The 16,590-nt window shown below is 35.3% G+C and overlaps 1 protein-coding gene across 2 annotated transcripts in view; it reads left to right on the plus strand.

Annotated features, from left to right (window-relative positions):
* Positions 1–12,578, plus strand: part of PLXDC2 (plexin domain containing 2) — a 268,152-nt gene extending 255,574 nt beyond the window's left edge. For both annotated transcript variants that reach the window (XM_083826049.1, XM_083826050.1), the window contains exon 14: positions 9,545–12,578. In XM_083826049.1, the coding sequence (XP_083682175.1) occupies positions 9,545–9,661 (117 nt within the window). In that variant the 3' untranslated portion in view covers positions 9,662–12,578. The remainder of the gene's footprint in view (positions 1–9,544) is intronic.
* The last annotated feature ends 4,012 nt before the right edge of the window (positions 12,579–16,590 follow it).

Consider the following 16,590-nt stretch of genomic DNA (forward strand, 5'->3'; position numbering starts at 1 on the left):
CAATGTTCCTCTGCTTTATGATAAATATGGAGCTGCTAAACATGAAAGAAAATACTGGTTGCTTATAACCCCCACTTGCAGTAGTCTCTTGCTTTTAAGAGCCTAAACACTTTCTAATGGGCAATAGTGAAGTTGCAGAAGCACTGGAAGTGTCACTAGGGACATACCAAGGGATTGCTTAGGAAAAAGTCTGGACCAAAAAGATATAGACATTCATTCTTAGTGACAGTAAAATGAATTGAAATGAGATATGAAAATGAACAGAATGATTCATCTTTAAGACAGTATTATAATAAATATACTGCTTAGATGCAACAGTAGTGACAGAAATCAAAATGAATTGTTTATCAGTATTCTAGGCTCAAGCAATGTAACTGTGTTAACCAATGGGGAACAGCATCCACATAATAAAATCAATAGCTTTCTTTCATGTCTATGTGACATTTCAAGACATTTCTCTATTGATGTAGACACAAAAATCCGCTGGTCCAAGTACGGAAGAGAATGCTTTGTCCCTTTCCATCTTTTCACACACACTGAATGCTATTTAATCAATTTAGTAAAAACAAGTTACTTATCTGTTATGATGTGACTAAAAAGGCTAAGTAAATGGCAACACCATTTGCCAGGAGGAAAGAAGAAGAACAAATGAAAATACGCATTGATTCTTTTTCATAGTGTACTAATTTGGCAGGTTAACTTATTTCATTATTTGATATTATCATGCAAACTGTGGTGCCTTGGTCAATTTTGGTAAACTCATTCCACTAAATTTAATCTGTAGGTAACATTAGTCAGTCTCTGCAGTCAAAGATAAAATGTCTTTTAGCAAGCAATGTAGGCTCTAGAAAAAAAAATTATATATATATATGTAATCTTTCTGTTTTAAATAAAGGAGGAAAAAATGAATAAGGATAGGATTAAGTAAATCAGTCAAAATCAAATTTATGCAAAATGTGGCACAGCTCTTTTTGCTACTAGGAAAAATGTGATACTTGTGAAATTTCAAGCCATGAGAAGGTGGGCTTTCCCTATACTTTCCCCTTTTCCTAGGTAAAAAAAATCTGTTGGAGAGGTAAAACCACAAGGCACAGAGAAAGGGATTGCTCTGTATTTACAGCTTTTCCACAAATTCCAAAACTGTAAAGCCATTATTGCTATTGTAAGCACAAAAGAAAAGAATAAAGCAATTTATTCTGGAACTGAAATTGCTTTTAAAAAGTTTAATCATTTAATTTCCAATATTAAATTTCCAGTACACAGTTTGACCAATTTAAGAAATAAGGAATAGAGTATTATTCTTATATTCATCTTATCTATAGGATGTATAATAGTATATATCTTCTTAGACTTGCATTTTGAAACTGAATTAAAAAAAATAATAAAAATAAAATTTAAAAAGACGCATAACTGGTATAAATAGGTCAATTTTACAAAAAAAAAAGTTCATGCAATTAATCAGTAGTCTGTCACAGATACAGTAATCAGTAATCTGTCACAGATAACATGGTACCCCATATACCGTGGCATACAATTGTTTTACTTATGGGAAAGGAATTAAATGAATCAAATGTGGATCTGATGTCACCATTGTGGGGAAAGAGCTCAAGAGGGTTGCCATGGGCTCAATCATGAAGTGAGGAGAAGCACATAAATATTTCTGAAAATAATATTCATTTGTATGAGTCTCTTGATTAATAAAGCAAAATGTAAGAGATGCACAGGCAGCTCCCTCATGCAGTTGTCTAAAAATTATTAGCACCATATAGTCTTTTCTCAAGTCTTCCAGCCAAATCAAGATCTGTATCAGTCTATCTGCCATCACTGATTAATATAAATCTAAAGCAGTGTGAAATGAAGACCCTGCCTCATTTGTGTGTGTGTTTTTTTTTTAATTACTGTATAAAGGAATCCCTACACAACATCATGTTGATATTAAACATAGCATTCATTCAAAACTGTAACACAACTAATAAAGTAATTTCTTTTTGTAGCTAAGATGCTAGGATATTTTCATGTTTTTGTAGATAGCATCATTTTCAGTCAGATTCTGCTGCTTTCTGGTTTAATAGCTGTGTAAGGAATTTTAAGTTAATTTGGTTTATAGTCATGACTGGTTACTGAATAGAGAAAAGTAAAATAAATTGATCCCATATCTGATGCCTTAAGTCTCTTTCTCCCTTGTGTTCTCTGCAGTTATCACTCAATATTCATTTACCACTTCACTCATGTTTTCACAGAGCTCATCCCAAATCCCAGTTGTGATGCCCCTCATGTTTGCCATCTAGTCCCTTTTTTTAACTGAAATTCCCCTTAATACACCCACACACGGACTGCACTGGTTAACTTTGCATTGATAAATGCAACCCCTTGTGACATCTCTGAGTAGCGTTAAATGATATCCTGAATGCACTAGTTGATTTAAATAAGCTGCACACAAAAGACAAGAAAAAGGTCATTTATTCCAAAAGCAACTATTCTCTTAGAACAGAGTAACATTTGATGTGTTTTTTTTCCCCTAAAGTCTGAAGAAAATGTTTCCTATAGTGGTTTTGTTCACAGCTATTGAGTGCAGCTCCACCTGGAATGAAAATGGCTATTTTGAACAAAGAGCTTGAAAAATCTTGCATGCCAATGTAATTCAATTTGTCCATGACGGTGTACCACTTTAAAAGAATACCATCAAAATTGCTGAATACTTTTCCAGAGTTTCCCCTTTTACTAAGTATGTGGAAGATTCAAATCAAAATGCAATGTTTTCCTGTTTCTTCCAGTCCCAACACTATTCAACATGTGTTTCATTGTTTAAGTTGGAATCTTCTTTGGTGGCCTAGAGACAGAATGAATTAAACAATTTTTTAAGCAAGGGAGTTCCAGTCAAAGTTCCAATGAATGCAGACTATTTCTATAAGCTAAAAGTAAAAGTTGACTAAAGATTTGCTTGCAGAGTGGCAGACAAGATGTTGCATGCACTGTTCTTTTATTTCTTTGTGGTTATCCCTGTGGTATTTCCTTTCCTTTGAGTTTGTTTTTTTGTTGTTAATAATTTTCCCATTTGAATCAAGTTACATGCCTATCCTAACCTTGAGGAATCTTATGTCTCTTGAGAACATATAAAATATGCTTTGAACTTAGTTGCACTGATTTTTGAAAAGTAGGGTACTTCAAGAAGTAGTACTCCTTCACGTCTTTTACAACAAAAGAAGAAGCTTGTAGCAGAAATCTAGCTATACCATATGTAGTTGCCCAATAGCTATACCACTTGCATTCAGAATCTGAGGTTTGCTGGCCAAGAAGTCAAGCATAATGTCCCAGCTGTAATGGATCGCCTGCCTGTGATGTAGATCATATCCTTTATTTTGCCTTCATGTCCCCACCCTCCATGGAGATTTTCCAGAGCTAATGCAGCTGCTTGGAAACATGCATGTACACTCACACACATATGCACATACCTACGTCTTTTTTAGTTGTTTGTTTTACTTTGTTTTGGATGTTCAGGCTGGATATTTTCATAAATCTGGTTTTTCAAATGACCACACAGAGAGTTGAACTGGTGCTATGGAGCTGGGTGTGTGGAGTGACCTTACAGTCAGAGGAGAAAGGGATGAGCAGCTGCAGTTCTTCAGTAAATAAAATAATCGTGCATGATCAGAGCCTGGTGGATGCACCTCAACTCTTCCAGATGTAACTTGAATTATGTATCTACAAGTAAACTAAATGTACCTGGAACTGCTTTTTAGCTTACAAGGCTCTGAATTCATGTCATTTCTCTGTAATCCTCACAGTAAGGTCACTGAGTGTAGACTAGTACTATGGTTTGAGGATGGTTCCCAAATCCTTAGTCATGCCCCGGGTGGTCTGAGAAAGCTCTGTTTGGCATTTTTCTAACAGTTGAGCTGCAGAGACGACTCTGTTGCAGTGTCTGCAAATGTTCACCAGTACTCAGATCTAGCACTAGATTTTCTTCAGTTTTTGACCTTCGTTTCTGCTTACAGGAAGGAAGTACGAGGAGAAAGCAATCAAAAAAAAGTTAGAGCTATATTGTGGTGTTTCAGAACTTAGGGAGTTAATGTGCATTTCTGGCTCACTGTTGTATATCTCTGCTCGTAGCAGTACTTCACAAATAAAAGCCATTGTTTGACAACCAGCCCTGTTTTCCATGCACCATTTCTGGGATTCTGCATTAATGTTACAGATGCAGTGTATCTCTTCAAATAAGTGAGAAGTAAATAGGATTTTTTTTTTTAAAAAGTCAGCTTCTCAGCTGGCTTAGACAAGTGGTGAAGCTTACAAAGCTCTGCTGATTTTTTTGGAGATATGGCCCAAACTTTTTGTTACGCATGTGCATTTTACAGAGGATTATGCAGTTAGTTTGAAAAAGTCTGGACACAGTCTCCAATTTGGTTTTGTCCAGAAGCTAGGACTGAATTGTTTTTCATGAAGATGATGATTAAAAAGAAGAGAACAGGTATCATTTTTCTCTTCTTTCAAAGTCCTGCTGCATTGTGCCATTTGGGATATTGTCATTGATCTCTCTGCCATTGCCTTATGCTGACAGTAAAGTTATTTTTTCCAAAGCTTATTCAGCTCAGCAGGAACCAGCAGCTCAGCAAGGGAAACCTAAATCAGCCACAGGGGAGAAGTACTAAAATAAATAGCCAACATTGACAATAAAAGTCAAAGGTGGGGAGGAAGGAGGCATTCTGTTTCTTGTCCATCAGCAGCCAGCTACTTAGATGTTCCTATGACTGCAGAAACATTGTTATAATGAGAAGTGTTTTAAATTGCAGAGATATTTTAAAGAAGCATTTCTATCAAAGACAAAAAATAAATAAAGTCAGTAAATTCCACTACTAAATTTCACAGTCTCATACAATCTATATTTTAGAACAGGTTCTTCAAAATATTCAAATAACATGGTGTCAAGCAATTGATCTTTTCTTATTCCTAGAAATACATATCATAGGTACAGTTTCAGATATTTGAAGCAACTTCCATTTCTGACTGCAATTTGCCAAGTAAATTGGTTGTTCGTAGAAGAGATTAAAGACTGATGCACAAATTATAACTGCCTAAACAATATTACAGGTAACTTCATGAGTGCAAACACTTATTATGGGCAAAGTAGCTCATAACAGAAGGAACTTTCCTTGTATTGTGAAAGTAGAAGGCCTGAATACCCAGCTGGAGTAATGCTGGACAAGTGTACTCAGACTAATGTGTCTCGCTGACATCAGGTTAACATATGTTCATTTACCAATAGGCCTTACTATAGTTTTTCCTCCTTTTCTTAATTAATTTGTGTTGTTTTTTTTACACTTTGCCTGGAGTTCTGTCAGTTAACCCAGAATTTGAATGGTCCTATATTTGCATACTTCCAGTTAAGAGAATTAAACTTGGATACTATTGGCAAAGTGTGGTTAAAAATACAGCTTTTAATTAGATTTAAATATCTTTATACCTTTGAGTTAGAATTGAACATCAATGGATAAGTAAGATGCAACCTTCAGAAGAAGTGGTGAAACAGTCCTCTGAATATTTAAAAAAATTTAATACAAAAATAATCAATAGAGAAGGCAAAGTTGCATCAAAGCATTCAGCTTAAAAAGTACTCAATTACTCAATAACTTCAGCATTTATATTGGTTAGTGGGGAATAAAGTTTGCTAGGGAGATCTGGAGAGTCTTTCAAGACTCTGAAAGATTGACTTTCACAAATTAAGTCAAGTATTTGTACTTGTGTAAGCTAAGTTTGGAAAGATAATATTTCTGTGTCTTGGTGAAATCCACAGCTCAAGTTTACTGCTAAATAGGAATGAAGAGTTGATCCACACACAAACACTGTTTGCTTGCTTGCTTGCTTGCTTCTGGTTATTTTACACACAACAAAACTTTTGATAATCTTTTAGAAGATTTTCAGCACAAAGTGTCTATGAGGCAGGGATGGGAAGATGATAGAGGGGCAGATTTTTCATAAGGTTTTCCTTTCATTGCTCTTCTGACATCACAAAATTCTGTATAGAATTCTGTGTAGAATTGTGTTCATTCCATTATTCCATTTTTCTTTTTTGAATGAAAGTTAGGATGAGGGTGGAATGAGGAAAATAGAGGAGAGGATGCAAGAATATCAAATGGGTTATATGTGTTACCAAGTTCCTTCTGTCCTCTACTGATAGAAACTTGTCTTCTGATGTATAAAAGGAAGTGTAAAAGTTTATAATATACTCCAGCTAACAGAATATATTAATAGCAATTGCTTTTAATGAATCACCATCTCAGGGGAAAAGTGATGTTTAACTGTCATAAATTTTAGAGATAGTGTATAATGTTAGCACCATAATCTTTCAGTTCCTTAGAAAAAGGCAGGACATCTATTTTCAAATACCAGTATTTCAATACAGCTTTATTGGAAAAAGTCTGTTCTTCTATAACAGATCTTGTATGTTCTTTACTCTGTATTTGCCTGTGGCATGTACAAAGCAGACTTTACCTCCCATTTCATTATTTTCTAATTGTTTTTAAATCCATTAAAAAATCTCACATTGATTTTCTACCAACTTCACTGGAAGTCTGAATTTACCACTTCCTTTATTTTCAAGATAATATTAATTTAGGCACTGATTTAGGTCTTAGTCACATAAGTTCAAAAGTACTTTCCCCCACCTCTTTTGCTTAAAAAATATGAACTCAAGGAAACTTCAGTCCTATGAGAAAAATCCTATTCCTGCTTTTCTTCTTTGTAATACACTGAAAGGAAGCAGGAGCTACAGCTCTCCAGCTGCAGCTTGGAGGATTTCCTCTAAGAGTTCTAATATTCTAATTCCAGAGAAAGATACATATTTTTTCCTGTCAAGCTGGATGACAAAACTAAAGAATTAGTTTAAGTTTTCATTCTTCCTGCTTTGTCTCCCTTTTTTTCTTTTTTTCTTTTTTCCTAGGGGGTGGTGGTGGTGGTGGTGTTTTTAGGTTATGGGATTTTGTTTTGATTTTTATTGTTTTGCTTTGTTTTGTTTCTTTTGTTTTGTTTTAATCCACCTATTACTCTGCTTTACAATGAAAAAAGGAGAAGAATGCATTAGGCCTTCGCTGAGCTGCTTTCGTAATTCAAGAATCTATTTTCTCCTGACATCAATGAAGTTGCTTTTGGTTTTATCAATTAAAACTGTAATGTCTCTACAGGATTTTTAGGGATCAATAGATACATCAATGAATTTGTAGCTTGCCACTGCTTTATTTTGAGACTGATAACCACTTACAATAACCACATAAGCACAAAAAAAAGTTTAAATTAAACAGACTTTGACTAAAAATGGAAAATCTCACCTCAAGCATGAAAAGAAACTACAGAAAGCTGCAAATAACTGTCGAAGATGACCTCCAAACATGTTGGTTTATTTCTGGATCAACTGCTGTTTATGTTGTATCTTATTGTATCGATAAAATTGATAAACATCCATCTATTCTACTTTTCATCATCTGGAAAGGCAAATGGGAAAAAAAAAAAAAAAAAAAAGTAGCCCAAAATGGTAGAATCAGTTTGTAACAGCAGTGTAGCAAGGAAGTAGAAATTAATAATGGGTACGTTTTAGAATAAGCATCGTAATAGATTAAAACTCAATTCATCTTTATATGCTGCCATTTAAGACTTTCTAATTATTTTTTCCTAGTAGTTTTTCATTGGTTTTCATTTTCTTTTTTTTGTTAGAGAACTCTCAGGTCAAACTCTTTTCCCATCTATACTACTGTAAATCTGGAATAAGTCCTTTGCATTTAATAGAATTACTCTTGATTTACTTCAGTGAGTCTGAGAACAGAATATGACCCTTTTTCTTTACCAATAACCAAACTGTCCTTCTTAATTTTGAAACCACACTAAGTCATGCCTAGATAGAAAAAAAGACTCCAAAGTTTGAATAGACTAAGTTTGTTTATTAGGAAAAGACATCTGCTAAAGAGAACAATGTTCTGCCTTCCTACTTTGTAGGAAGGTGTTGCACTGAAAGGCCTGAGATTTTAAATTACCTGCCAAACAGAATTTAGCTCGAGATGCCTCATGAGCAACCTGATCATGCAACGGGAGAAAGAGAAAACAGTTGTTTTTATATTGTATCTTCCTAATGGCGATCACCAAGGAAAACTTTGTGCTATACCCAGAGACAGCTGTGTGGTTTGCTGGTAAAAAGATTCAGCAGTCCCCCAAGTTTTCTTTAGTGTCTGCTGCCCAACAGCACCATGAGCCCTGGCATAATGTCATGACTATGGGTGCCTGTGGTCCCTCAGCTGTATGAAATATTCTTAATGATCAGAAGGCAGTCAAAATGCAGTATTAAGGGGACAGAAAATCAAATGCAATTATTATTTTTGGAAGAAAAATTTTAGAGTAATTTTTTTTGAACTGTTTATAGGCTGCAATTTATCTTCATTGTTTCTCCTCTTATTTTCCTGCAGTGTTTGTATGTACCTTGCTATACCTTCCAGCCCTCTTTCCAAGCAGATTGCAACAGTTGTCAGTATAGAAAAAAAAATGTATCAGCGTATTTGTCAGATACAATTTTCATAGCCAGTACAGTGGGGAATAACCATTTTAGGAGAGGATTTTTTGTTAACTGACTTTATGAAAGAGTTGTGGCCTACTTTCCCGAAAACTGTTCCCTTTGACAGAATCTCATTTCGGTCACCCAAAATCTGAGCCTTCCCAGATATTAGTTAGTTTGAAAATGTAGGTTTTTTAAAGAACTTTTCTTTCTCAGAGGCATCACAGTCAAACAGGAATTGTTTTATCTGTCCTATAAATTATTTATTTCTTTTCTCTGTTGCTTAGCTGCTTTTAAAGCAGTCAGCACAGATAATAATCAAAATTAGTTAGGAGCTCTTAAGACCTTTATAGCAAAAGGTCATATGAGTTTAAATGAAAAGGCTGCTTCCATTTGAACCATCAAGGTATACTACTCAAATAGAATCAAAAACAGACAGTATGGTTGAGGTTGGAAGGGATCTCTCAAGGCCATCTGGTCCAACCACTCCCTGCTCAAGCAGGTCCACATAGAGCTAGTTGCCCATGACTATGTCAAGACAGCTTCTGAATATCTCAAAGGGCAGAGACTCCTCAACGTCTCTGGGCAAGCTGTTCCATTCCTCAGTCACTTTCACAGGAAAGAAGTATTTCCTGGTGTTCAGGTGAAACCTGCTGTGAGTTTGTGCCCCTTGCCTCTTTTCCTTGTGAACATTGTCACTTGAAATAAAAGGTCATTATTTTGGCAGTCCTGGATAAACATGTCAGAATTTGGTTCTAAATAATTAAAAGCAGTTTTGTTTCAGTGGACTCTCATATACATTTTCCCATGGAGCAGAGTATATTAGCAAATTCCTATGCAGAACTAGAAAGGAAGAGCAGCGGACATGCTTCTCTGTTCCTCTAACAACTACAAGAAGTGGGTTTTACAATGATAGAAACAATAATTACAGGTCACTTTTAAAGTTTTTTATTAATAATTTTTATTAATAATTTTATAATCTGAAAGTTTATTTTCTTGTTGGTGTTATAGCGGCGTCCGAGCAGATGGCCAGCAATGAAATTCAGAAGAGGATCAGGACATCCTGCATATGCTGAAGTGGAACCAGTTGGAGAAAAGGAAGGCTTCATTGTATCAGAGCAATGCTAAAATTTTTAGGACAGAACACCAGTACTGGCCTACAGGTGTAAGACATTTACTTTGCCTCTCTTTAAAGAAAAGGAGCCCTAAGCTGCTGTAGCCTAATAGAAAGAAGATTTTGGATAAGCTTTGTCCAAGAAGAAAAACTATCTAAGATACCAGATTACCACTGCACAGTAGTCTTTGTTAGTGGACTGACACACAATGGTTCATGCAGAACACCTGTCAGTGGACACCTATGGTATCAGAACTATGGCACAACTGCCACATTATTGGCTTTAGGTTTGGGGGTGCACAATAATCAAAAATATAATAAAGCTTTGGTGCACAAGGGTATTACCCTGTGGTTCAAGTGTTCTTCTCTGGTATCTCAAAGACTGAGTGACAAATCTGTACACTTTCAGTGCAAACAGCACTGATTAGTGTTCACAGGTGATTGAGAAAAGTATCTCAGTGCAGGTAAAGAAGAAAAATAAAAGATTTTTTCCAACATTTCTACAAGCAGATGTGGAAGTACAATCACTTTTCAACTCTAAATTAGCCTACCCACCTGAGTGAGCGAGTCACAATGTATGTGTTTTTCGGGAGTAGAACAATGTTTCTTGTACATTGCTGATTAATATCCTTCTAAACAACTCACAATATACAAACTCATAAGAAATGAAGGCAATAGAGATTTTCAGAACAGTGAAATTGTTATTTCATGGATGTTAAAAATGAAATTGGTCTCATTTTCTATTTCAATGTTCACTAAAAAATCAATTTTACCTTTTTTTTTTTTCCCCCTTCTTTTTCAAGGGATATCCTTCATTTCTGAGCAGTAGGCTGAAGTCAAGGCAACAGATCATTTTATCTGCCAGAGATCTTATGGACCATTTCTTAGGCAATGTGATATGAAAGATGTTAACATTTTAACGAAATGGGTTTCTATCCTTTGCCATTTCATTGTGAGTCTTTCCTGAGAAGCAACACAGACGTTAATGCACCCCTCCAAGAGATTCAGATACAAGTGTTACTGAACCCTGCTGATTCATACAGTGATTTTGTTTAATGCACATAGTAGTTGCATAAATATATATATAAATATATTTTTTTTTATAGCTAACACAAGGCGGGCTCTTGTGACTGTTAAGACTGCATTTTTGTCATCCAGACAAAGGAAATGGATTGCATTACTGCATATTTCCACTGAGTTGTAAAATAATCCTTAATACTAGAATATTTTTATGTTGTGTGGGGAAGGTGGTTCATGTAGTTGCAGTGCCATAACCTTTCTGCCTATTGGAACCATTCTTTCTTTAATATTGACACTTTCCCTCCCTGTATAGGGAAAGACAACAGCATCAAAAACAGTTACTCCTTTCATGGAAGGGGTTAATATACATTGAGACCCAGATCTTCCATGCAGAGTGGAAACCTAAATACTTTGATGTTCTGGGCCTGAGCTATTAAAATATTAAATTCAGGTATTGTACGTACATTTCATTTTAGCCATTGACTATCAAGCTTTTACATACTGTACAAACAGAGGCACTTGATTCATTTTAAAGTGAGGTAGACAATATTAGCAGTTTCAGATCTCAAGCAGTTAAAAAAAAAGTTGTAGACACCACCTTAACAGTACAATTATTTACATTTCTTGTTGATGCTTGTTTGGTCTAAATTTGATTACTTAATACTGTTTAAAAAAAAAAAAGAAAACACACATCATTTTTACTTTTTATTTTGTTCAGTAAATAATACAACACTGTATTTTCTGTATCTTTATATTTTGCATTACACACTTGTTTTCATCTGTTTTAAATCATCTAGAGTGAGATTTAAACTGCTCAAACCTAACTGGTATTAATCTGAAAGTACTAACAAACACATTGTCTTGAAGCCTGGTGAAAAGCCTGCCACAAGAATTCTTTTCAATTTCTGTAGGTCTACTGAATCCTATTTCTGGTAGGCTGGGATAAATTGAAGGCTGTTAATTCTGATAGCAATAACAAAATGTATGCACATATATATAAATGGTGACACTCCTTTTTATTATATAAAATGATATCACTGCACATCATTTAGACACTTACTTGATGTGCAATGGTCATCGTTAGTTTTTGTAGGGATCTTGGAAGTCAGATAGGGTTGGCTAGGGTTGATTGGCCAAAAAGAGCAATTGTAGAGCTTCCATTTGAAGCATGCTGGCATCATGTTTGAAATCATTGTTATTTCAGAGAATATCTTGGCAAATTATACTTTAAAAATTACAAAAATCCATACAGTAGTGCAATAAATTCAAGGGATATTTCATACACACAAAGAATGTTTATATTATTATGAGCACAGGTCTGCATTTTGGCCAATTCACCCATGTATGTAATTCATGTCATGCAATGGAGTTTACAGAATGTTTGTAACATTGACAAATGCAACAACAATTTTCCAACCCAGTATTTTGATTACTTTTGTTCTAAGGCACTCTTGCGCAGGTGAAGGATGTTTATTAGTATTTGCAAACTAACTAAAATTTCATGGTCATTATTAATATAAGAGCAATTATATTTTCACTCTTTGTTCACCTACAATAATTTGGTGGCAGATTTCATTGATCTATGGGGAGATATAGTGTACTTCTTTTGATTTTTGTCATGATGATATATTCTATGGTTTATAACATGATGAGTTCCTGGGCTTATTTAATAAGATTGATAGGCATATGCTTATATCTGATAAGAACTAATATCTGAAGAGGAAAACTCCTGCATACTAATGGAATGTATAGTGTCTCATTGGTGTCTGCTTTGATATATTCTGTGGTATGTTCTATTTATCCCAGTAGGCAAAAGTCAATTAAGTAATCTGTTGCTGTTTTGTAATTCCATCTGGTTTTCTAATTTTTTAATAATTAAAACTGCCACATTAAAAATGATACAAATATAAATCTTTAGAAGGTGTGGTGAAATATTGATATTAACTGCAATTTCTATTCTTATCACTTTATAAAGCACCTGCTTAATTGATCCAAACTGAAAAAGTGTCATATAACCCCCACCCAGAGACCCAGCTGAAATATTATCGAACAATTCATAAAGAAATTTCCATCCAGGTCTCTGAAACTGTGGCTTCACTAGCATTCCCACTGGTCCTTAATCTGAAAGTACTTCAGAATATTTCATTTGTTTAAATGTTTCCTTACAGAGTCATTTATTCTAACAGTTATTTTAACTCAAACTTTGCCTCTAATTTCATGTATCTGTTATATATGAGTCATGATGACATTATCACAAGATCTCCCAAAATTATCACTTATTATTTTCCATTTTCATGTTAAATGTTCCATAGTACCTAACATGTTCAGTGTTATGCTTCTCATCCTGTTTCACAGAAAAAGGAAAATTTGAACTACAAGGATTCAAAGCACATTGCTAAGTAACTCTTTAAGTAAGATGAATCAATAAATTAGATATCACACACAGAGATTGTTGAAAAATACCTTTACATTTGCAGAACTGTATTCAGACATTAAGAATGCTGGAACTGTGCAAGAATTGGAATTGTAATCTTATTCTCACATGCATACATTTAATGATGAGATCTTATTTAATTGCCTGCTATGTTTTTTAGTACACCCTATGATACATTGGACATAGAGAATATGATAAGATAAACAGCTATTCCATTTATCTTCTCTTTTCCCAAGTTTTGTTGCATTCTTTGTTATATACTGTCCAAACTCTGCTCTGAAGACAAACTATTTTTTTTATATTTTTCCTTACCCATTATGGTTACTTGAGTACATATACCTTAGTAACTATGGTTACTTGGTATACATATACCTTAATTAATATGTGTTCTGAGATTTCCATTAAGGAAGATAATTTTCTAGAGAATCCCAGTGAGAAATTACTCTTTCTCATTTTCAACATTTTCTTCAGAAAATGACATAGGCACCTTGTAAGTAATGACCACCTTCGTTGTACTATTATAATTTAGTTCATTTTCAAAAAAATGTGTATGATGGGGTTCTGGGGAAAAACATAAGGCATCATTGTATTTTGAAAAAATGTGGGAGCCAAACTTAATTTGCAAACTTTACTTTGATCAACAGAGTTGAAGTCATAAAATTCACTGCACAATCAAATAGCTGATATCTAGTTTGCCATCAAAATGTGGACAGCAATGGAAAAGGAAGTGACAAGCCAGCTTGCCAATGAGCAGGGGAAAGATTTTCTTCACAGCAGATTAAAGTGGTTTCCAAAGAAGACATGAGAATATTTCTGTACTCTATTAGAGCACTTATTGTATAAGCTAAAGAAACCGTCAATGACAACATCCATCTTTTTTATTTGCAGAGAATCTCTGCACAAGTGGTTGTCATGAGCTGGCAGTATTTCACAGAGTAGGTCAGTTACTAGAGCATGCAGGGTACCTTATGGTGGTTCATGTTCCAGCTTGAAGACTCTCCGTGGAAATTTTGCTTTGAGCCCATACACTGGCTGAAGTACTGGCTATACTGTTTTCCGACACCAGGAATAAAGCTTTGTATAAAGACAAGATTTGATACATCCCAGCTGTGTAAAGGCATAGTGCTTATAACCATAGTATTAGCCATTAGGAGAAGAACTGGAATGGGGCACAAATTTGGCTCAGATTAATATTTTTGTTCTCAGGGAATGTATTGCTTCCAGTGAGGAGAAAGAAGAGACACATACACTGTTGTCCAGAGTAAAATCATTGGTATCCTTATATATGTTTGCCTTCTTGCAGAGAACTACATGAAACCTGAGGCCTAAAAAAATTCCAAACTGAAAGGCTATTGAGCAATAATATACCATTCACTCTAATTCTCATTTTTTGGACAGACACTTCAGGAATTGTTAATTGCTATTACTTTTCTTTCTATATTCAATGGTAAGTTCGTTTTAGGTGGATTTCGGAGGATGTTTTGGGTTATTTTGGAGGAGGAGAATGAAGAGAATGAGAAAATGCAGGAGGAGAGGGAGAGGGAGAGGGAGAGGTCTCAATATTCAGAGATATTCTAGAGGCAAAGCAGGAATCCTTATGTACAGTTTTGAGATTATCAGTACAATGTGCCAATGGCACTGAGTGGAAACACGAGGTCTTCCTTCATGTCCAGCTCTACCATTTAAAAGTCAGAGACATCACCAGAGCTACTATTTAGCTTCTGTCTAAACCTACAGAGGTCCACATTTCACCTGACGAAATGCATACAAAATGCAGCTTGCATAAAAGAGAAAGGAACAAATGAGTTAAATTTTATCCACAATAGCCAATGGCTATTATGGCTAGAACATCGATAAAATACTCAAGTCTGTGTTCAGATTTATTTTAACAGTGATTTACACAATATCAGGATCCATGAGCTGGCCTTTAACTAACACCTTATTGTCAAATCTTAGGAGGTTTTCTTGACTATTTAATTTTTTATGAATGAAAAGAGTTGAGGATGCAAGGTGGAATAAGGTAAATTTCTGATAATTCTGGAAAAGGATCTCGTCCCCTGACACAGCTCTCACCTGACTAGAGAAGGGGCTCCCCTGTGTACAGTTGGTTTCACTGGGCCCCATGCTAGCTGCAGGGTCCCTCTCAGGAAGTGTTCCTCACTTTCCACTGCAATTCTATGTCTGTTACAAAACCTTTTGATACTTATCACCCTGTCCTTTATTCTCGTCTTTTGTTCTTTCTTCATCTCTTCTTTCTCACTGTTATGCTTTCTGCATTCCTCTAAGCCCTTTTTAGTGGTACTCAAAATAAGCCTCAATTTCTGAAATAAGTACCACCTGATTTTTCTTCTGCCTGTTGATTCTGGTTAATGCAAATATCTGAATGTAGATTTTTCTGCTATTGGCTGAATTCTGTCCATGGAGTTAGCAAGATAAGTTCTGAATACTTAGGGAACTTTTCGTCCAGACATTCTGATCAAATGAACTGCTGCTCTATTCAGTGGAAAACTTGTCCCAGATAATTATTTTAAAGCAGCAAAAGGACTCTAAAATTAGTTCTCAGGATATTATTCTTAATTACACCCATTTAAGTAAGCAAATATTTTTGCCCAATTAATTAATATAGACTCCTGCTTTTTTGTTGTTTTTTTTTCTCTGGGAAGATAGTGTATAGGGATATTAATTAAGCTCTTCCCAGGAAGTTTACATTATTTCCTTTGGAGTATAACTTTCTTATTTGAAAGACAAACAGGCTGTTTTCTTACTTGCTAATGTTACTGCAGAACATGTTTGGTTTATTAACTGCTTGGATGGCACAAGGTTTCCTCAGACACCTGGAAGCTGTTTGCAATAAATATCACTTGAGTCTATTGGACTTTATTTGAACTGCTGTTTTTAACATTGGATCATTTTCTGAAGTTTTAATAAGCATCAACAAACTTTACTTTGGGAGGTAGCCACTGATACTGTAATCTGATTGTCATGTTTGACTGCACATCAGCGATGGTGTCCCTTCATTTAAGCTTTTCTGCTTAAAGCTTTTCAGCCCGCCTTGCCTGTAAGGATATTAAATCACACTCCCACCCTCTTTTTAGTGACAATAGGAAACTTTCCAAAGGAATAAAATGGTGTGCCTTTTGTAGATATATGGGTATTTTCACAATGGCCTATTTCCAGAAGAAATCCTGTTCCTAGAGAAATGATTCTGGCAATCTTGACTCCAAACTAAGTGTGACTGGAAACAACTCCATATAACATAAACCATGCACAGCTGTGGTGTCACCAGTATCTGGCACATAGGGTGCAATGACTCACCAGTACTCACCAGCCCCTTGCTCAAACAGGCCGTGGGCCAAGGAGAAGACAGAATAGGAGACACCTGGAGTGCTGCAGGTGTTGAACCTTCCCTGAGAGTAAAGAGGTGGACGGTTCCCAAATTAGACTTCTTCACTGCAGAAAACAAGGGAGACCTCCTGCCATCCCCTGCCT

Source organism: Anser anser (assembly GCF_964211835.1).
Source record: "Anser anser genome assembly, chromosome: 2".
Classification (NCBI taxonomy): domain Eukaryota; kingdom Metazoa; phylum Chordata; class Aves; order Anseriformes; family Anatidae; genus Anser; species Anser anser.